The sequence below is a fragment of the Myotis daubentonii genome, chromosome 6 (assembly GCF_963259705.1).
Source record: "Myotis daubentonii chromosome 6, mMyoDau2.1, whole genome shotgun sequence".
NCBI classification, from domain to species: domain Eukaryota; kingdom Metazoa; phylum Chordata; class Mammalia; order Chiroptera; family Vespertilionidae; genus Myotis; species Myotis daubentonii.
This window is the reverse complement of record NC_081845.1, coordinates 92565648-92588534: the sequence shown is the minus strand read 5'-3', so window position 1 is coordinate 92588534 and position 22887 is coordinate 92565648. Positions and strand designations below refer to the sequence as shown.

At 51.3% G+C, this 22887-nt stretch overlaps 1 protein-coding gene across 2 annotated transcripts in view; it reads left to right on the top strand.

Annotated features, from left to right (window-relative positions):
• Positions 1–5231, top strand: part of MAPK14 (mitogen-activated protein kinase 14) — a 70642-nt gene extending 65411 nt beyond the window's left edge. For both annotated transcript variants that reach the window (XM_059701876.1, XM_059701875.1), the window contains exons 11-12: positions 2128–2301; positions 3060–5231. In XM_059701876.1, coding sequence (XP_059557859.1) covers positions 2128–2301; positions 3060–3127 — 242 coding nt within the window. In that variant the 3' untranslated portion in view covers positions 3128–5231. The remainder of the gene's footprint in view (positions 1–2127; positions 2302–3059) is intronic.
• Positions 5232–22887: the final 17656 nt, after the last annotated feature.

Below are 22887 nucleotides of genomic sequence, written 5' to 3'. Positions count from 1 at the left end.
TCTTTTACCCCCTGGGTGTACCCAGCAGTAACCTCTTCAGGAACCTGTTCTCTCCCCACCCCTTCGCAGTGAAGGGACTGTCAGTAATTTGCAAAGCCTCGGAAGCCTGGTTTCACAGGTGGTGCCTGTGATCATGCAGTGTTTGTCCTGCATCCTCTGAAACTCAGCACACCCTCATTTGACAGAGTTAGAAAATCACCTTTTTGTGACCCTACTGAAATAACTGCTGTGAAGAAAAATCAGGGGATGCTGGAAGCCTTAAGTGAAAGGGCCTGAGGCAAGTACCCGCAGATCACTTGCTTAGAGCAAAAAAGAAACAACCCAATTGACCAAATTTAGCATCATTCATAACGGGACAAATGGCCTTACTGCTCCTTCAAGTCCACATTCTTACCAAAAATGCTTAACCCACTTCTTACCTAATTGTTAGATCTAACATGGTTTTCAGGGGAATTACAGGGGGTAGGAGAAAACAAGGGTGTAGATTCATGATGAACATTCGCAGGACAACTGGGCTGTCTGAATAGGAAAAGGGAAAATTAGTTTCTCTAACTAGATCTAAGATAATAGGTAAGATATTTTGAGAAACTAAAGAAACCCAATCAAATGCAGTGTGTGGCCCTTAATTGGTCCTGGTTTGAACAAGGTGGGTGTAAAAGACAATGATGGGATAATCAGAGAAATTCTAACTTGAACTGGATGTTAGATATTTGGGAATTACATATTTGTCAGATGTTATAGTTTTATGATTATATAGGAAGATGTCTTTTTAAAAAAATATATTTTATTGGTTTTTTACAGAGAGGAAATGAGAGGGATAGAGAGTTAGAAACATCGATGAGAGAGGAACATCGATCAGCTGCCTCCTGCACACTCCCCACTGGGGATGTGCCCGCAACCCAGGTACATGCCCTTGACCGGAATCGAACCTGGGACCCCTGAGTCTGCAGGCCGACGCTCTATCCGCTGAGCCAAACCGGTCAGGGCAGGAAGATGTCTTTTTAAAAAAATATATTTTATTGGTTTTTTACAGAGAGGAAGGGAGAGGGATAGAAAGTCAGAAACATCAATGAGAAACATCGATCAGCTGCCTCCTGCACACCCCCCACTGGGGATGTGACCGGAATCGAACCTGGAACCCTTCAGTCCGCAGGCCGACGCTCTCTATCCACTGAACCAAACCGGTTGGGCAGGAAGATGTCTTTATGTGGAAATATTTAGCTGTAAAGTATCGTGTGTATAATTTTATTTTAAAATGGGGGAGCAATGCCCTGACCGGTTTGGCTCAGTGGTAAAGCGTCGGCCTGCGGACTAAAGGGTCCCAGGTTCGATTCCGGCCAAGGGCATGTACCTTAGTTGCAGGCACATCCCCAGTAAGGGGTGTGCAGGAGGCAGCTGATTGATGTTTCTCTCTCATCGATGTTTCTAACTCTCTATTCCTCTCCCTTCCTCTCTGTAAAAAAATCAATAAAATATATATTTAAAAAAATAAAAATAAATTTTTGTGGCAGCAAAAAATAGAAAGAAAGAAATACAAAATGTTAATTGTTGGATGTGGGTGGTCAACATGAATATTCATTGTATTGTATATTGAAAATTTTCACATGAAAATTTTAAAAATAAAATAAAATATCACTTTATCCAAATGCCCTGCCTCTGATCCACACACCCATGCAAAGAAAGCCCTCATTCTGTCCATTGTTTGAAGACCCATTTGATGAATAGTCATTTGCCTTATGTTAGTAAATAAACAGTGAGGGGGACAAAAAAGTTGAAAAATTAAAAACCAGTCCCACTTACCTCTTCTAGGTCACTTTAGTTTTAGGCTTTCGTTTTGACACAGTTGGACTACAGTGGGAACAGTTTGGCCGGACATTCCACAGAGTGTCTGCTTGTTCACATGGAATCTGTTATTTTTTTTTTTTTTAATTCTTCAGTAACATATTCTTTAAAAATAATACAAAATACACACAAGAGAGAAAAGTGAAAGTATGTCCTGGAGCCAATGCTCTGGAGGAGAATTCTTCGTGTAGGCTTGAAGGGTGGAAGCTGTGTGTTTGCTTAGTAAGGCAGAATTTTTGCTAACATGTTAAAAATTAAAACCTTCCCTTTTTTGTGGACTAACAGCTGTCGACTTGCTGGAGAAGATGCTTGTACTGGACTCGGACAAGAGGATCACGGCAGCCCAAGCGCTCGCGCACGACTACTTTGCTCAGTACCACGATCCTGACGACGAGCCCGTGGCTGACCCTTATGACCAGTCCTTCGAGAGCCGGGACCTGCTTATCGATGAATGGAAAAGTAAGGCACGAAGGCAGCACTGACACCTGCCTGAGAGCTTGGTCTGACAATCCTTCCTCGGTGAGCCACTCGCCATAAGCTGTGCACAGGAGAATAAAATGCCTGGCTGGCAGCAGCTCGCCAAAACTGTGGTCAGGGCCTCGCCCAGAGTGAGCGCCTCTGTCGAAAGCGTGAAGGGGTGACACTCTCCAAGCCAGGAGACCCTCACGTCTGCTCTGATTTTGCGCGCAGCCCCTCACACCTGCCTCGTCTTCTGAGGTTCTCAGAATCTTTTCCTTTACAGCATCTCTCTGAGATGAGTAAAGGAAGGGGATTTTTACAGTTTTATACTTGATACAATTGGGACAGAATATCTTGCCTATTACCTTAGACCTAGTTAGGGACACTACCAGAAATGGGACCCAGGCCTGATCTCATATTCTTTCCATAAAACACAAATCCGGAGCTCCGGGCAACTGCCCAAAGCCAGGCTTTCCTGCTGCTGGAGCATGTTGGCGGGCTGCTCCGTTATTCTTGAGCTCTAGGAGGAGGCACTGAACGATGAAAGAAACAAGGAAGATGGGTTTAGATATGTGTCCTTGAACTTCTGGGCAGTCACATGATCCAGTGGGATCTCACACAGCAGTGAATGGTTACTGGGAGCGTCCCTCTCAGCATCAGCTGGGAAAGGCAGGGCAGGTCTGCGCTCAGAAAGAAGCACAGTGCTTGCCAGCAAAGAGCAGCCTGACCTCACCTGGGCTTTCCTTCCCAACCCCTAGGCCTGACCTACGATGAAGTCGTCAGCTTTGTGCCTCCGCCCCTTGACCAAGAAGAGATGGAATCCTGAGCACCTGGTTTCTGTTCTGCTGATCCCACTTCACTGTGAGGGGAAGGCCTTTTCACGGGAACTCTCCAAATCTCATTCAAGTGCCTCCTGTTGCGAAGATCTCCTCCATGGTGGAAGAGGGGTGTGTGCGTGCACGCATGTGTGTTAGTGTGTGTGTCTGTCTTTGTGGGAGGGTAAGAGACTGAGCAGCAAACTGCGATCACAGAGACTCCGTGGCGTTTAGACACCCGTGGCCACCTCTGCTCCCGCTTCTTCGTGAGTCGGCTCTTAGGGTTGTTCAGTGCAAAGTAACAAATATTCAGCGTCCTACATCCAGGCATGCTTTTACTCTTTTGGCCTCTCCTGTGGGCCCACCTTGACCACAGTGGCACAGAGAAGGCTCGCCCCTTCTGGCTGCTTCAGCTCTGGAGCCGTCCTCGGGATGTGTACAGCCAAAAGGACCAACTGGCTCTGTGCGCCTGTCTGAGAGCTCGCTCTGTCCCATTCTCAGAACTCAGCAGGTGTATCTGGGACTCTACATATGTTTGTGCCTTAAAAGGGAGAAGAGAGTGCGGAGATGAAGTTCTGAGCCAGGCGAGTAGTCAGCTGGGTGGACGACCTTGTGAAACAGCCTTCAGAGGCTCCGTGTGCATGTGTGGGCATGCGTGTATGTGCTGCTCTCTCGATCCCGGGTGTTGTGCCATTTCTCTGCTTGCCCCCCTTCAGTGCAGAGGTTTCTGGAGAATTGGACCCAGTCGCCAGAGGCTGGCTCTTGCTGTCTGTGGACGTCCTGTGTGCTCTTTCTTCCTAGCAGAGTGATGATGTCTTGCACGCCTTGCTGTTTGAGCATGCACAGCTGCTTGCCCTGTTTTTTCAGGAGGCCCTGGTGCCAGGCAAGTGTGCCAGTGAGGACTTCTTGGGAGTTCAGAACTCGTGTCACCTTGGCTGATGCTACAGGCAGGTGACATCTTCTCTTCAGCCCCCAGTGCTATTTTGTGTTGAACACAATTGATACTCCAGGTGCTTTTGATGTGAAAATTATGAAGAAATGGAACAGATGGATATATAGCATTTTCTTTCCTGCCATCTGGTTTTCAAGAAACTATTTTTGGGGAGCCATCATGGGAAAGATGGGGCTTTTCCCAGGAAACCTCAGCCTTTGGAAACAAGTCATTCTCTCCCCTCCCAATAACCAATGCTAAGAAACGCCGAAATCAAAGTGAAAAATAAATGCTCATGAGGCCAGAACTCCTTTCTCTATTTTTGTCTAAATATGGTTATTTTTCTAAAAAAGTAATGAGGTGTCTTTTCCACCTTCTTTAGGGTCTTCTTGGCAGCATAACGTTGGCTTCTTGGTCTCGGTTTAGGGAGAAATGAATTTTGTATTTTGTAGGAATCCTTTGAGAATGTGATTCCTTTGATGGGGAGAAAGGGCAAATTATTGTAATATTTTGTATTTTCAACTTTATAAAGATGAAATATCCTCAGGGGTGGAGAAGAGTCGTTTTCATAATTTTCTGAACTTCAGGCATCTTGTGCTGCGTAAGGGCCCAGGTATTTAAACCTTTTGTGAAACGAGAAAGTGTAAGGCCACTTGCAGGGTCGGCCATGTGACAAAATCTCTCACTGGCGCAAGGTGTTTCCATTTCTGTCACAGTGCAGTGACTGTGCACTCCAGGAGGACAGCGTAGGGCCGAGTCAGCCGGAGCGAGGGCACGAGGCAGCTCATGGCAGTCATGCCACACCCGGGATTGTCCCCTCTTTGAGGAAGATGAATGCAAAGGCCTCATCTCCTTGCGTGCGGCTCAGACCCTCACAGCCCACGGCAGGGTGAATTTTGTCAGCGTGTGGGGTTGTACGTGCTAGTGTGATTTCCTCCGATGTGCTGCTCTGCATACCTTCCCGCCCAGGTCTCTGCAGGTGTTAGGAGCTGAGCAGACTGGGGAAGGGCCCCTGTGTCTGAGAGTCATGCTCCCATCTCCTGACTTCTCTGAGCGGAACTCAGAAGAGAGAATGAGGGAAACTTCTATTTTATTTGTACTTGTGAACTTGGCTGTAATCAGTTATCCCATATAGGATGTCACACAATACCACTGGTCAAAATAAAGCCTATTTTTCAAATTTAGTGAGTATCTCAATTTTATTTCATTTTTCTCTTCATCATTTTTATTTAATGCTCAACATGGCTTTATATCAATGTTCTTTCAGCTATGGCCTGGCATATGTTTCTGACAGATCTTAATATTACTCCTAAAATTCAAAAAAACATGGATAGAGCTCCTTGGTTGTACATTTATGGTGAAGCAGATCTGAGTCTTTGAAGCAAATGGGTAAAGCAAAGGGCAGATAAGGTATAAGGAGGCAGGCACAAGGCGTATTGCCCTTGGGCGTCAGAGTAGCCTGGGACAGGGTCAGAGACCACAGTCCAGGGGCCAAATCCACTAAAAATAGTTTTTACATTTTTAAATGGTTGAAGTAAGAACAGTGTTTTTGTAGCGTGTGAAAAATAATGTAAATTCAAATTTCAGTGCCAATAACGTTTTATTAGAACACAGTCACACATTGGGTTAGGTGTTGTCTGTGGCTGCCTTCAGCTGAATAGTTGTGGCAGAGAACATGTGCCTACAAAGTCTAAACTTCCTACACTTTTACAGAAAAAGTTGACCAACCCCTGGCCCAGGATTTCCATGTCCTCATTTGTAAAATGAAGTTTTTTAAAGTAGGTGCTTGGTTTTGTTCAGGTTTGACATTCTAAGACTACCCATAGAAAGTCTATTTTTATTTTTAAATTTCTAGAGAGAAGGTTGGATGTGTACCTTGTGTACATTGATTATAGACTTTTAAGCTAATGTAGTTTATGACTCTTGTGTATGGCCCTTGACAGTTTTCGTCAGAACATCCGAGGGTTTAAAGGGCCCGAGTTCTCTCAGCTCTTCTTAGGGTCTGTGTTGGTTGCTCCCTTCTCAGTGGCTAGGGATGCTGGCAGGTGCCCAGGGTGGGTTGTGTCCTGGGTCATCTGGTTCCTGGCTGGTAGTCAGGGATGGTGGCAGTTATAGAAGGCAAACCCAGCACAGGCTCTTCTTCATCCTGTTCTGTTCTCTGTGACTTCTTAAAGGGCTCAGAGAAAAGGCGCCTTGTTGTCACATGTGCTACATCAGCCCCCGTAAGGACCAGGCAGTTGTAGGAAATGTTTTGCCTTCACACACTAGACATGAGCGCCAGAAAAAAACTCACCTAAATGAATCCACATAGAAATGAGGACCAAAATTTCATAGTATGTGGGGGCAGGGAGAGGAAGTCTGCTTGGGACTTTTACCATGAAACCAAAGTTATAAAAGCAAAGTCATAATTTCAAATACCCTATATAATAAAACATAATGTGCAAATTGATTGGTCGCTATGATGTGCACTGACCACCAGGGGCCAGATGCTCAATGCAGGAGCTGCCCCCTGGTGGTCAGTGAGCTCCCACAGCGGGAGTGCCGCTCAGCCAGAAGCCAAGCTCAAAGCTGGCGAGTGCAGTGGGGGTGGTGGGAGAAGCTCTGCAGGTGAGTGGTAAGGAGTGAGGGGTCCCAGACTGCGAGAGCCCCAGACTGCAAGAGGGATGTCTGACTGCTGGCTTAGGCCCAATTTCCAGGGACATCGGGCCTAAGCCAGCAGGTGGACATCCCCTGAGGGGGTCCTGGATTGGGGGGACCCCCCCACCCCCCACCCCCCGTGCACAAATCTCGTGCCCCAGGCCACTAGTATTCTTATAGTGAACAAAGAATGAATCAAGTGTTGGAGTTTAAAGTGAAATTGTGTTTAGTGTCCTATAATATCCTTCCTGTTTTACTTTTGCAGCATAATCTAAGGTAATTTTTGCAAAAATATTTGAGGTCTTGCTCAGTTTTCCTAAGGACCTCAATCTTGATAGTCACATCGTTCTTTTTTATTGGCATCTATTGGTGATCACTTTATCACCTTTCCCTTCAGTAACTGGGCTGAGTCCGCCAAGTCCACATCTTTCAGTGGCTTTGCTTGGTATTTGAGCAGTGTTCTAGCATTGTTTATAAAAAGTTCACCAAATCCACCATCTTTTACTAAATTTGAAACTATTGCAATTAATCTCCATTCTATGTGTGTCATTTGCCATATGCTTACAATGTAACCAGTTAGAGACTAACGGAGGACAAGACCGGAAAGGGTAGGATAGGCACTCTGGGTTCCGAGGCTTGTGGACAAGGAGGGACTGGCTTGATGACAGTTCAGCAGTGAGTGTTTTCTTGTGATGACTTTCACGGGGACTCGGCTAATGAGTCTGTGAGGAATAACAAAGACCCTTTTTATTGCTAATGCAGATGTTTGAATATACATTCCCTTTGAACTTCGCATTTACACTTCTCAGAACTTAGAGGCCTCCTAAGTCTACAAAGAAAAAAGGAAATGGTTATTCAGTGTTATGTGTTCTTTGTAATAGCAAAACATTGGCAGTGAACCACACATCTGTCAGTGAGGACTTAATTGATCTGTACAGTGGAAAACCATAGAGCTGGGCGTCATATGTGTGCAAGATGGGTGAGGAGGGAGAGGGAGTAAGTGGCAAAGCCTACATACCACCCCCATTCTTTATTGATGGTGATACCTATGGCCAGGGAAGCCCTGAGGAACACACACCAAACTCCGCAATCACCTCGGTACTGGGATGACGTGGCTCTAACATGCTTTTTGTTTTGTTTTTGTTTTTTCTATTTTTATTGATTTCAGAGAGGAAGGGAGAGGGAGAAATAGAAACATCAATGATGAGAGAGAATCACTGTACGCCCCCACACTGGGGATCGAGCCCACAACCCAGGCATGTGCCCTTGACTGGAATCAAACCTGGGACCCTTTAGTCTGCAGGCTAACGCTCTAGCCACTGAGCCAAACCAGCTGGGGCTTATTTTGTAATGTTTTAATTGATTTCAGAGAGAGGAAGGGAGAGGAAGACAGAGAGAGAAACATCAATGATGGGAGAGAATCATTGATCGGCTGCCTCCTGCACACCCTCTACTGGGGATCCAGCCCAAACCCTGAGCATGTGCCCTGACCAGGAATCAAACCCGAGACCTGGTTCATGGGTTGACGCTCAACCACTGAGCCGCACCGGCCGGGTGTGACTATCTTTGTACAATTTCTCTTAACGGCTTTTTTCTAAACAGTAATTTTTAAAATTTTATTTTTCAATTACAGTTGACATTCAGTATTATTTTGTATTAGTTTCAGGTGTACAGCATAGTGGTTAGGCAGTCATATACTTTACAAAGTGTCCGTTGGTTTTTCCAGTGCCCACCTGGTACCATACATCAAGCATGTCAAACTCGCGGGCCACATGCGGCCCACACGAATATTTTTGCGGCCCAGCCAATATAATGGTATGAAATGTTTTAATAAAATTTTCATAGCTTAATTTTTATAATATCCTGTTATACATACTTATTAATAACAAACTACAACAGTCGCTAATGACTGATTACTATAATCGTGTTGCATTCATTTCCCTTATGCCCAGGCGCACCATTTCTCTCCACTAATACTAGCAGCGAATATTTTATGTTAATGATGACTCATTTATTTCAGCCCTCTGTATTCAGCATGTCTTTATCGAAATAGACCTACATTTCTATGAAAATTGAAGCTTTTGTTTTTTTGCGGCCCACAGAAACTTAAACCTTGTTTATTTGGCCCGTGTTAGCCTTTGAGTTTGACATGCTTGCCATACATAGTTATTACAGTAATTTTTTTAAAAAATCAAAATGTATTTTGATGAGAAAGACTTTTACAGCCCGTGTGACCCGGGAACCATTCCCCAATTTCCATTTTGCCAGGGCCAGAGCCCCCTCTTCAGGACAGGACTCCCCCCCAGCTGCTGGGCCTCGGGCTCTGCCGCAGGGCTCTCTCCTGGGGCAGGGCTTGCTGGTTTCTTCCCCAGGAGAAGAGAATGTTGCACGGATCTGAAGCGGGATTTTTCAGCCCTGGCCCTATTGACGTCTTGGGCAGATAGTCCTTGGTCGCGGGGCCGCCCTGTGCATTGTAGGATGTTAAGCAGCTTCTCTATCTTCCACTCACAAGATGACAGTAGCACACATACCCCTCCCGGTTTGGACACCCACTGTCTAGACCAGGGGTTCTCAACCTTCCTCAGGCTGCGACCCTTTCATACAGTTCCTCATGTTGTGGTGACCCCCAGTTTCATTGTTACAAATTGAACATAATGAAAGCCTAGTGATGAATCACAAAAACAAGATGTAATTATATATGTTTCCCGATGGTCTTAGGCGACCCCTGTGAAAGGGTCGTTCGACCCCCAAAGGGGTCGCGACCCACAGGTTGAGAACCGCTGCTCTAGATATTGCCACGTGTCCCCTGGGAGCAAAGTCATTCCTGGTCTGAAGCTGGAGGCAGCTCCAGTCTTGCAGAATACCAAAGCCTCTTTTCTTGCAAGAATTGAAGGTTCACACCTACTAACCTGTCATCAGTTCATGAAATGGTTTGGTCTCTTGAAGGGAAGTACAAACAGGAAAGGCCCTTTTAAAGACCTAAATATATCCTTTCTGGGGGAAAAAGGAAGATACTAGATACTCGGCAGTTCAGAAGAAAGTATATTCAATGCTGGCTTAAGGCTATCTCATGTCTAAAAAAAAACACAAGGTAGGTGTTGAGTGAATAAAGTTATCCTTTGTTCAGAAGCTCTTTGGCCATTATCCACAAACAAAATTGAGTGAGTAAGCTGGGGTATGACTGCAAGATTTCTGAGATAGACAGGTGATGAGTTACAGTGGAAAGAATACTGGGTGGTGGTGGTTTTAAATATTTTTATTGAATTTTTAGAGATGGAGAGGGAGAGAGAGAAACATCGATGTGAGAACAGAACATTGATGGGCTGTCTCCTGCACACCCCCTACTGGGGATCCCAGGAATCAAACTAGCAACCTTTCCGTGCGCAAGGCGATGCCTAACCTACTGAGCTAAACTGGCCAGGGCAAGAATACTGGGTTTGAAGCCACACAGACCTGGGTTCAAATCCTGGCTCTAGCTCTTGTTGAGTATATGACCCTGGGGTAACAGATTCTAGCTTCCACATGATTGCAAAGAGTAAATGAAATACCAGACCTCCATGTGCCTGCTGTGCACAAGCTACTGACTGGTTTACGTCTCCCCTGAGTTGACCTTGGGCACTGAGGCTGACCTGTTGGATGTGGTGTTCTGTCTCTGGGAACTGTGAGTTTCTAGAATCAATGTGGAGGAGAGCTCCGGGAGACAACACCGGCCCAGGGCGGCTCCAGTGCAGGTTCTGGAGAACTCATCATTGAGCTGGAGCCTGTGGTCTGAGCGACTGCCCACAGCCAGTGGGATACTGTTGGCTGCAAACCTATTTGATTAATTCAGTTTTTAAAATGTGCTGTTTATTTTTGTTATTTTTTTAAAATTGATTTTAGAGAGGAAGGGAGAGGGTAAGACTGAAAGAGAAACACTGAGGTGAGAGAGAAACATTGATTAGTTGCCTCCCGTACGCGCCCCTACCAGGGATCAAACCCACAACTCTTTGCTGCATGGGACGATGCTCCCACCAATGGAGCCACCCCAGCCAGGGCGTAAAGAATGTGCTGTGTTTAGAAGTCACCAAGTAGTTAAGAGAGGAAGTAATCTTAAGTCAAATTTTGCAGTTCTATATACTAGTATTTCCATCACCTTTTAGTGTCATTTGAGGGAAAAAACATGTATGTAAAACCACATGACCAGCCTCGCCCCTTGAAAAGACCAACGGTTCTCAACTCTATGAGATGCAACAGCTTTCGTATAACTAATATTTTGCAGTATGCCTTTCATGATCCTGAAGTGAAATTCATAGGTCGCATTCAGATACACACACAATTTCAAAGAAAATATAATGATCTATACAGGCTGTCCCAAAAAATGTTTACACACTTTGAATAGTTATTCATTCCAGTGGGTTAAATCTGGAAAGGAAGAAACCTCAATTGAGCTATGAGCTCTTAAGGCGTGTATACATCTTAGAAAAATATGAATGCACTCCAGCATCAAAGACGATGCAGTGAGGCGCTGGCTCCTAACCCTTGAGTGTGACCTGCGTTGTGCTGTCCACTCACATGCCATGACTGATGGCTGTCAGTCCCATGACGTCCTGAAATTGGGGAGCAGCTCTTGGTAAAACTTCAAACAAAACAAGTACAGCCACTTTTTATTTACTCGGTGGTTGTGGTCCCGGGCATTTTAAGTATATTAACGCGTAAGGAACTTTGTCTTATGCTTGTAATCGAGTAGCAGTCCAGGCTCAGGTGCAGGCTGCTCCCTCCAGGGCGGCAGGGTGTATGTTTGTGGTAGGAGGCGCCCGTCCGAGGGACTCCCACTGCACGAGGGTCCCGCGCGCCACATCAGTGAAGGCCCGGTCACCGTGGCAACGGCCCGAAGTGGCCCCACAGATTTCCAAAGTGGCCCGTTGAGAAGTTCTGGCTCAAGGGATGTGGAGCCCTGAGAAGTGAAACCTCCAAATTGAAGGACAATTGAGACTCTATTCTCTCTCCTTCGCCTCCCCCTTCCCTACTAAACAGTAGTTATTTTATTGACTCCCACGGTGCATCAGGCAATGTATGTTTTTATTTGTATATTCTAGTCAAGTAATGTGCCAAGTTCTCATCCAGAGTCCCGTTACAATTGAGGCTGGAATCAACAGATCGCCCTGCTTTCAACAGCGAAGGACTCCCAATTCCAGAGATCTGTGGCGCTGACGTTAAACGTGCCTCTCTTGGTTTTTGAAAGAAAATCAAGAAAAATGTATTATTTCTGTATCATTTCCTTGAAGGACTTGCTGACTGCTGCTGGCCAAATACAGGTGTCAAAAGGGCGCCACTGTCCATGGCAGCCACTGCTGGGCACTCCCTCACCTCCAGCCCCAGCCGCCTCCCTGGCTTCCCTGCTCAGCGGGGACAGAGACGCACCTCCAGGCCTGTGGAGAGCAGGGGCGCCGAGGGCTGCAGCAGCTTCACATCGCCATTCCCTGTGCTGCTCTGCACGCCACCGTGGGCTCCGCCTGCTCCTCCCCCAGTCACCGGCTAACTTTCCACATCGCTCCGTCTGTACGTCCGCGCTGACCGTCCCCAGGCTGGGATCAGGCGTCCCCTCCTCGGACTCGTCCGCAGGATCGGTGGTGGCACTGGCCCCGCCGCGTTGTCACTGCCTCGTGTTTGGTTCACCGGCTCGAGGATCAGGACGCTGGCTCTGGAGCCAGTCCGCCCGACTCCAAATCCCAGCCCCCTCTAAATCCTAGGGGTACAATCTTGGGCAGATTACTTACCCCTGAACCCACCTCATAGAGTTGTGAGCGTTAAATGAGTTAAACCTGTAAAGCCCTTGGCACACGTGAAATGCTCCATAAATATTAGCTCCGGGCACAGACTGCCTTGTCCACGCCCGTGGCCCCATCACCCGCAGACCCCAGACCCCGTGGGCATCCGCTCTGACTCCCTGAGTCAGGGTGACTGTCACCTTTTATTCACTGCAAACCACCTTGTCCTCTGCTTCCTGCCTTTGCAATCAACAACCTTCAGAAGCAAAGAGGATCTAAGGGAAGAAACCAGAGATGTTCAGAGTATCTGTCCTGTCTAAGAAACGGTTTAGGAAGAGGCAGGTGTCAGAATCGGATTCTGAGTCTCTTGCCTACATCTCGCTGTGCAGTGCACGTTGGATGCACAACAATTTGCTGAACTGGGACAAGAGTCAAAAGATGGTTGAACGTGGCCCATGGCCGTGGCCAGATGAGTGCTCCTGTTTCCCCATCCCTCTGCTGCGTCCCCGTGAAAACGTCAGGGGAAGAGGGCATGGGAAGTCAGGGTGGTCTCTTGCACCCTCCTTCAGCCGTTCCACAAACCAGGCCACTTCTCTGTGCCGGGCACGGGGAACGTGGGAAACGGAAAACACTCCTGCCCTCTCGGAGTTGGCCTCCGAAAGGGGGGAGACAGTTGGAAACAGTACCTGTTCCATGTTCCCGGCACCCCTCGAACAGAGCCTCTGAGGGCCGGCTGCTGGTGGCCATGTCGGGCGGTGTACCGTGGGCCCACCTCCCTGGCACTCGCCTGGCCGACGGCGGGATTGTTTTGTGGGAGACCTCGCCCTGTGTCCTCCAGGTGTTACCTCGACCTGGTCGGCTGGCTGCACCTGCAGGGCTGCCAGGGCGGCCACTGCTTCCGGCTGTGAGGCAGGACGGCGTCACCCACCACCATTACCCAAGGGCGCTTCGCCCGCTCGGCCATCGCTCAGGCACGACAGCTGCGGGCCGGCTCTGCCCAGGGACAGGCAGTGACTGTCTGGTAATGGCTGCTGACAGCGTGCTTGTGGTGGGGAGTGTCCCCATTTGGAGGATATGCTCCCCCAACAAGCCCCGCCCTGCTCCCGGTTAGGAAACACCCCCCACCCCAGCCTCTCCACCTCAGGTGAGTCAGGTGCCCACTCCAGGTGTTCCCGGAATTTGCGCCAACCTGGCTGGTGTCACAGCATCGCCACCTCACTTTTCCCGATTGTTATTCTTTCATGATACACACGACATGTTTATTGTTGAAAAATGTTAAATGCAGGCAACATCCCTCACCCCACCACCCGGAAACAGCAGGTGTTCACAGGTGGGTGTGACTCCTAGAAAATGTCCTAAACCTGTAAACACGCATCACTTTCCCAAAATGAGCGAATATTGTTCCGTCGACTGCGTCAGCAAATGGTGCAGCCAGCGGGCTAACTGCTCTCCTCCTTCAGCCGCAACCACTTCAGACGGACCAGAGATTTACATGCAGTCGGGGTTTGAGGCAAGTCCCCAAACCCAGGGGCCCTAAAGGGAGAGGCTCATGACTGTGACGGCTCACAGGCTTAAGACTTGTCACAGCGAAGCGTTGGCAGCACTCAGTGCGGGCGGAGCTGCCGGCCTCACGTGCCTGCGTTCTGTTTCCAAGTAATTATCCTGCTGGGACTCAGGGAACTGAGTGGGGAATTTCCGTCAGTATCGTTTGGAATGGCGGAGCAGCCGGAACCACCCGCCCCACCCCACCAGCAGGAGAATGCGGTGCAGCCCATTCATTCACACGACGAAATATTAGGCAGCAGTGAGAACAGATGAACTACAATGACTGTGCCAACCCCAGGGACAGCTGGCACTGTGCTGTTAAAATACACTGGACACCCCCAAAAAAGAATTACTGGGCCCAAATGTCACTGGTGCCGAGGTGAGAAACCCCTAGTGAGACTGGGTTCACGTGGGCAGATGTCACCATGAGTTCCGGGTGGAAGAGGAAGTGGCAGGATGAGCGGGTTGATTCTTGGCAGCTACAGACACGGGCAGCGCACGTGCGAGGCGCGTGTGGCAATAACAGCCACTCCCTCATCGGGAACAGTCCACCCTGGCGTTCCTTTTACCATTTTTTTTTTTAAGTAAACAACCTAAAAACAAAAAATAAGTAAACAGCAGCCTGCTCTTTTTTAAAAAATTTATGTCAGAAAGGAAGGGAGAGAGAGAGAAAAACATCAATGATGAGAGAGAACCATTGATCAGCTGCCTCCTGCACACCCCACACTGGGGATTGAGCCCACACCCCGGGCATGTGCCCTGACCGGGATTCGAACCCTGACCTCCTGGTTCATAGGTCAATGCTCAACCACTGAGCCACGCCGGCCGGGCTCCTTTACCTTTTTCCCCGCGACGCTGGAAACGCCTCCTTATCGGCGATGATACGGTGGTAAGCGCGTGCCCTTGTCTGTGTTGTGTAGACTAACTTGTGGCCCTGGAATTACCAGGATAAAAGAGATGCTCATTTTCACGGTTTCAATAACAAATGGTTCTGAAACCTGCGCCCATTTGCCCTCCCACCTGCAGGGGACGGTGTGCTGGTTGCTTTTTGCTCCCCTCCCTCAAGGTATGAGCTTCTTGGGGACAGGGACGGTGACGTTCGCCCATGCGTCCTCAATGTCTCAACAAGTGCTCACAGAAGCAGGTCGAGTTGATTAAGGCTTTGCAATACATTGCTAAGTAGGTACAGGGGACAGAGAGATGAGCCACTCAGGCCCTCAAGAAACTTAGTTTAGTTTTGTTTGAAAGGTAACTGGCAATTCGAGTCTAAGGACCTGCTGGAGTGGGGGACTGGGAGGGGGTTTTTGGGGGGCACGTGGGTAGGAGTGGCCTGGCAGAGCCAGGTCTGGAGGCCCAAGGGTCCCCCCATCCGTGGCAAAGCAGAGGAATGGCATTCTAGGCGGGCGGCAGCTCAGCACAGGTGTGGTGACAGGGGTGGGTGAGGCAAGTGTGTGAGGTGGCTAGAATGGAGGTTGTTCGTGCAGAGATTCCGTGGAGGATCTGATGAGCAAGAAAGGCAGGGGGCCGACGGGGCAAGCCCTGTCCACAGGCCGAGGAGTTGAAACTGCCCTGCAGGCAGCCAGGGGCGGGGGTGACCGGTGTCGGGAGGAAAGGCTGCTCTGAGCTGGGCGTCATCCCAGCAGGGCGCCTGTCACAGCTGTCCACCCTCCAGGGGCCGAAGCCAGATTCCCCCGGGGTGAGGAAGAGGAAGGGAGTGGGAGGTGGGAGGAGCACAGTCCCGGCCCAGAGGATCCGGGGGCGGTTTGTACCTGAGTAATCCCTTATTCACCCCTGTTGGCAGGTGTGCGGGAGCCCCTGCACTGTGGCTCTTGAGAACGGATTTTCTTCTCAACTCCGTGCTCAGTGACATCAGGTCCGTCCCTTGAACTTGGCCATGGAGGGGCTTTTCTGCAGCAGAAACTGACAAACACGGTGCTTCAGGACTCCCCATCCCCCACGGCCAGCCCAGCACACCACCGTCCTTTTCCGTCCGGAAGCAGGGGAGATGCAGTTACTAGATTTGGAGAAGGGCAGGAAGGGAGATCCTTGTCAGGGAGGCCAAGTGGGACCGGGAGGAAGATGAGTGTGAGGCGCCCTCCGGAGGACGTTCCGTTTCCTAAGGGCCTCGCTGCGGCACTGCCCGTGGGGCGGGGCGCAGCGGTTACAGCACTGACTGCAGACGGACAGCCTGGGCTCGCGTCCTGGCTCTGCTGTTTACCAGCTGTGTGACCCTGGGCATGTCACTTGGCCTCTCTGCCTCGTGTCTGCCATGGTGAAGTAGAGGACATTATTGACGCATCTCATAGGGTTCTGCAGAGGGTTAAAAGAGTTCCATGTACATAAAGCGCTTGGGGCGATCTGGGCCGGTAATGCGCACTCTGTCAGCACTTGTTAACTGTGTGAAATAGAAGGGAGGCAGGGCCGTACCTGCGGGCAGAGCTGGAGTCGCAGCCCACGCCTCGGCCGTGGCAGGCAGTCCTGCGAGTCTGGTCTGGGTCTCTGTGACAGGACGATCCCTGAGTCCTGGTGCTGACTGTTTACATAGAAGGGGAGGAGCAGGCCGACCCAGTGACCCGTTCCTGCAGTTTGGCAGGCACAGCTGGGACTGCTCCAGGCATGAAGGTGAGCTTGGGCAGCCTATGCACAGTAATAAGAGTAGCTTCCGCTTATAAAGCCCCCACTTCGTACCTGCCATTCAGTCAGTCACTAGATGCTGCGTTTGGGTTTCAGCGATGGACATCTATACTAATAAAAGGGTAATATGCTAATTAGACCGGGAGACCTTCTGGACATCCTTCCGGACAAAGTCATGGTGGTGGGGCCGAGGCAGAGGCGGTTAGGGGTGATCAGGCCGGCAGGGCAGTTGGGGGCAATGAGGCTGGTAAAAGGGGTAGTTGGGGGCAAGCAGGCCAGCAGGCAAAGTGGTTAGGGGCGATCAGGCAGGCAGGCAGTTGAGCGATTAGGAGCCAGCAGTCCTGGATTTCAAGAGGCCTGGGATTGGGCCTAAACCAGCAGTCAGATATCCCCCGAGGGGTCCCAGATTGGAGCGGTGCAGGCCGGGCTGAGGGACACCCCCACCCCCCCGCAGTGCACGAATTTTGTGCACCGGGCCACTAGTAAGTAGTATAGAAAACCTCTACCCTCATAGACCTGGCCTTCTAAGTAGACGGTAGAGACAGATGATAAACAGGCAAACAGGGAGAGATAAGGCTTTAAGGGAAATGAGGCCAGGTAAGGCAGGCAGCCGGGGCCTGGGATGGAGTCAAGGAGGACACTCAGAGGCAGTGACATCTGAGCTGTCCTGAAGGATGGGAGGGCGCACCACACACAGTGTCTGTGGCCTCGTCAATCCAGTCTCATCACATCCTCCTCCACTGAGCAATGAGCTCCCATGTTACTGACCAGGAAGCTCAGAGACATGCATGCACCTGCTCAAGGTCACACAGCTGGAGGTGTTGGCACAAGAGTCAAGCTCAGCTCTGCCTCCCAGTCCTTGGCTACCCTCCACTGGCTCACAGGAGCTCAAGTTCACCCAAAGAGCGTGGACATCACCCAGAGTCATGGGGTCAGGAGGGTAGTACCGGGGTCCTGAGGTGAACAGGTCTGGCATTCACTCCATGGCTCGTCCTCAAAGAAGTGAGTTTGGAGCTGAACTTTAAAGCGCAGGAAGGAAGGGCGGATCCAAAGGGGAGGGGGTCTGGCTTATCCAGAACCTCAGTGGGGACAGTGAGGGCCATAGGCAGGGAAGGGCCAGCTTTGGAAAGAAGTTTGGTGCCAATTCTTGGTGACAGAAGAAGTCCCCAAATTTGGGTCGTGCCCCCTGGTTCAAAAACCTCTCCCGCCACACACAGGCTGGCTTCGTGCCAGGTTGTGGAAGCCACACAGGCAGACGGCTCCCAGGCCGGGCCTCCAGGAGCCAGGGCAGAGCGGAGAAGAACCGAAACCCTTCAGTCCAGCCAAACAGAGACCGCACGGCCGCGACAGGCCCCGGGACCTGATGCTAAGCTTCGTCCCTGCTGCTCCTCAGCCCACCATCTAGGACTAGGTCTTCAAACCACACCCCTCCCACCCCCACCTTATACCCACAAGAAACAGCAAAATCTTTGATTCGTTTTTCCTTCTGTCCCTGGCGCCTGGGTTCCTGGCCCAGGTGGCTAATGGCCATGTGGGACTCCACACATGGACGGATGGACTGGACTGAGCTCGGGTGCTGAACGGCACCGGCTGCAGCTCTGGACACTGGCCTGCTTTGGCCTCTCCCGGGACCCCAGCTGCACCCTTCCCAGGACTGGCTTCTCTCAGTAAACTTTGCTTCCGCTAAAAAATAAAAAAATAAAAACTCTTTGATTCACCCATTCGCTAAGCTTTCCTGAGCAGCTCGGAGGGGCCAGCACGGGGTGGGGCCAGCACGGGGTGGGGCCCAGCCGTGGCGAAGCAGCTGCCCTCACCTCACTCTCAGCCCTCACCGAGGCATCGTCCCAGGGGAGATGCCACCGCGCAGGGACAATGCGAAGGGAATGAAGCCGCGCAGAATACCACACAGGACAACGCAGAGGTCACAGGAGCAGAGAGGGTCCCACAGAAGGACCCCCGGCCGCATCTTCACAGGGTTGGACCGAGGCCAGCCCTGCAGGCTGGGTGAAGGGATGTGGGTCTCGGGGTGCAGTGGCGGGGTGGGGAGTGAGGGCCAGGGCGGTGTACCTGTGAAGGGGAAAAGTCTACCTTCAGGGGCCCCAGCCAGGCAGCGGTGGGGGCCACGGGGGCAGAGCTGTCCCTACCCCTGTCCTCCACCAGGGGGTGCTAACGCCGAGGGCAGGGAGCAGGCAGGTCGGAGGGAGGGGCTGGGAGGCTGAGAGAGAGCTCCTGCAGTTCAGGGGCCTGTGGGAAGAGGCCCGATGGATGTGCTGCTCAGGCGCTGAGTCGGCCCCAGTCCCCTGGAAGGGCAGAGGTGCTGGGGAGGGATGGCTCCGTCAGCCCGAGGCCAGCAAGCTGCCCCAGTGTCTGAGCGGGTCCCAGTAGGGACTGACCAGAGACTGCTGGGGGTGCGGAGGGGGGAGAGGGAGGAGGCTGGATCAGATGTGGAGAAGTTTGGAGGAAATACACCTGGTCCTCCCCAGAGATCCGAGGGCTCACTGCTTGGCCCACACAGGTGTTGCTCAAAAGTCGCCTCTTCAGAAACCTTCCCTGACACACACCTGGGCTGGGGAGGCAACGCTGGACAACACGGGGGAGGAGCGCCCAGCGAGCACCTACTATGTGCCCGGCATGAATGGGACACCTCTTGAGTCATCGCTCTCAGTCCTCATGATGACCCTGTGCGGTGGGAATAATTACCTACGCCTGTTTTACAGATGAGGAATCTGAGCCTAGCTGGTTTGGCTCAGTGGATAGAGCAGCCGTGGGCAAACTACAGCCCGCGGGCCGGATCCGGCCCGTTTGAAATGAATAAAACTAAAAAAAAAAAAAAAAAAAAAAAAAAGACCGTACCCTTTTATGTAATGATGTTTACTTTGAATTTATATTAGTTCACACAAACACTCCATCCATGCTTTTGTTCCGGCCCTCCGGTCCAGTTTAAGAACCCATTGTGGCTCTCGAGTCAAAAAGTTTGCCCACCCCTGGGTTAGAGCATCGGCCCACAGACTGAAGGGTCCTGGGTTCGATTCCGGTCTAGGGCACGTACCTTGGTTGCAGGTTCCCCGGCCCTGATCAGGGTGCATACAGGAGGCAACCAATGGCTGTGCCTCTCTCACATCGATGTTTCCCTCTGTGCCCCTCCCTCTTCCTTCCACTCTCTCTAAAAATCAATGGAAAAGGTTAGCTGACTTAACAAGCCATGAGCGGCCCCCACGTGCAAGGCTGTCCTTGCTGCTCCCACCTCCCGGAGATTTTGATTGTCGTGTGGGGTTTGGAAAGGTGCAGAGGAGCATGGGAACCTGAGTTGGGGCCAGAGCTGTGGGCTCCCATGCTGTGTCCTTCCCGAGGGGCCCCAGGCGTCATGACTTCTGTTTGTACAGGTCTCGTGGCCAATCCCGGTGAGGATTTGAGTTGCTGGCCCTGCCATTTGGGACAGAGAGGGCTGGAGTGTTTGAGACAAGATGGATCTGGGGGGTCAGAACGGGGACAGGCAGGTTCTAAGAAGCCAGTCACCAATCCCCCAGCCTTGTCCCTGCACTCCCGAGGCTCACAGTCCCTGGGACAGCCCTGCAGCACCAGCCCGTCTTTCTCAGCCCTGGGGCCCGCTGCCCGCGGAGTCACGCCCAGCTTGTTCACCAGGTGCGTCTCTGGTGACCTTTGGCAGGAGGCACGGTGTCCCCGCCTCAGTGGGTGGCGGCCACACTGCACCTGGAGTGATTCGTCCCCAGGACGCGTTAGACATGCTTGCCATGCTTTGCTCTCATTTCCATTTTACAAGGGGGGGGGGGGGGGCTGGACTCGGAGGGGAAGGAGCTTTGCCCATCGCCCAGCTGGCAGGACAGAGCCCGGATGGAGTGCAGGTCTCACTCCCAAGCTGGTTTCCTACCCCCTGACCTCCCCATCAGCCGGGCAGAAACCAACACTGCAAACTGGGCCGATGACTGGGAAGGCAGAGCAGAGGGTCAGAGCTCAGAGGAAAAAGAGGCCCAGAGGCTGCGGAAGGGGAGTCCCGGGGCTGCGGGGGGGGGGGGGGGGCGCGGGGGGGGCGGGGAGGGTAACGCCGGACTGGATCCCTCTCTCCAAGGCTCTGGCTGCTGAGTGAACGGCCGCCCAGCGGAGGCCGAGGTGGGGGTCAGTGTCAGCGCCTGCGCCTGAGTCACTTCCTGGCCATTGCCCAAGAGGCTCCAGCCGCAGCCCAGTGGCCGCTGTGCCCTCGCAGGATTGCACCCACTTGGGCAATGAGCACTTCCCTGGTATTCCTCACCTTCTGGGGTGGCCTCTGCCACTCAGGTTTGCAAGACCCAGCAGCAAGGCTCAGGCTCGTCCCCACCCTGGAGACCTGGATCCTCAGCCCAGGACAGTTCTCTCCTGTCTGCGCCTGTCTGTTCCAACCTGAGAATTGGGGTTCCTTCCACCCCAAAGGCCTGAGCCTCTCCCGTCCTCCCAGGCACCCAGCGCCTTCCCTTTTCCTCCCACAGGGTCTCAGGGCCAGAGTCAGGGGCGGGACAGGGAGGGGGTGGGGAATGTCAGACACCAGGACAGCACGTGCTGAGGGAGACATGCCTGTCTGAGCAGCAGAGATGTCCTCATGATGTGCGAGGGCAGGTGACTTCAGACACCGGCCACTTCCTTCGCGGGGCAAGGCCTCTCAGCCCAGGGGCACAGCGCAGCCCCGGGGCCCAGAGCCTGGATGCTAAAGCTGGGGTGTGCCAGCTTAGTCAACCAGCTGTGTGACCTTCAGCAAGTTACTTAACCTCTCTGTGCATCAGGTTCCTCACCTGTAAAATGAGGATAACAATAGTACTGACTCACAGGCCTCTCACCAGGATTGAGGGAGTTGTGTATGTAAAACACTTAGGATGATGACTGGCAAATGGCTAACACTAGTGTTCATTAAATAAATATTTTTTAACTTCTAATGGGCTGACTCTTCCATTCATTCTCCATGTTTTTTTGTATATCCTACTATGTGCCAGATATAAACAAGACTGATTCCCTGCCTGCACCGCCTGTTGGGTATTTCTGTGGGATCCCAGCGCCCCTCCCCCACAATGGTCTTCTGGACTGCGGTGCTGTGGGACTTCGTGGGCGCGGCTGTGGCACCAGGTGTGTGTGAGGCCTCCTTAGGGAGGCCCCGGCTTACTGAAGGCCAAGGGCAGGTCCCTTTCCTCCCTCAAGCCACCTTCTCTCTATTTGACAAAGTGGTCCCCACCCCTTCCTTCCTCAGCCCCATTTCCAGGCCGGCCAGGGTTTGGACAAGTCAGGCTGGGCATCCAGACTTCTTATAGCCATTCTCCGCCCCGTCCCCTGTTCCTGGGAGGCCCTGTGATTCTTTTTTAAATATACTTTTATTTATTTAAGAGAGGAAGGGAGTGGGAGGGAGAGAGAGGTAGAAACATCAGTGATGAGAGAGAATCACTAATCGGCTGCTTCCTGCATGCCCCATACTGGGGATCAAGCCTGAAACCCAGGCACGTGCCCTGACAGGGAATGGATCTGTGACCTCCTGGTTCATAGGTTGATGTTCAACCACTGAGCCCCGCCGGCTGGGTGGGCCTCTGTGATTTAATTTGAGCACAGAATTCTCTCCATGCTGCACAAGCCACCAGACACAGGTGGCGGAGGCCCTGGGCCATTAGGAGGCTCGCAAAAACTGTTCAAAACAACATTTCAACCTGGACTGGATAGCTGCTGATCACAGAATTTCTGTTATTCATTTTAGGTGTAAAAATGATCTTGTGGTATGCTTTTAAAATAATCCTTATCTTTTAGAGATACAAAAATATTTATGGCTGAAATGATGACACCTGATTTTGTTTCAAAATAATGAGGGAGGAGGGATGTAGATGGAATGAAAGTGACAAAGAGTTGATGTAGTTGTTGCAGCTGAGGATTTGGGTCATGGACCCTCACCATCGGTGTGGCCCAGAGACCCTCTGAGCCTGGAGCCAGTTAGAAATAAATGCAGAATCTTGGCTCCGCCCCAGACCGCCTGAGCCAGAAACTGTCTTTTATTAAGTAAAATTCCCAGGGGATTCGTATTCACAGTCCAGTGTGAGAAGCACTGGGCTATTTAGCCTATTTTTGTCTGTTTGAAACATTCCATCATCACAAGATTCTGGGGTTTGGTTTTGTTTTTCCAAAACTGTCTTCAATGTCACCGGGAGATCTTCCCGCAGAGTCCGGGCTGCAGAGAGCTGCGGGGCCCGGTCTTCCCGCCGGGGTGCGACGCGGGACCCCTGGTCCAGGAGGCCAGCCCTGCGCTGGCACCGCC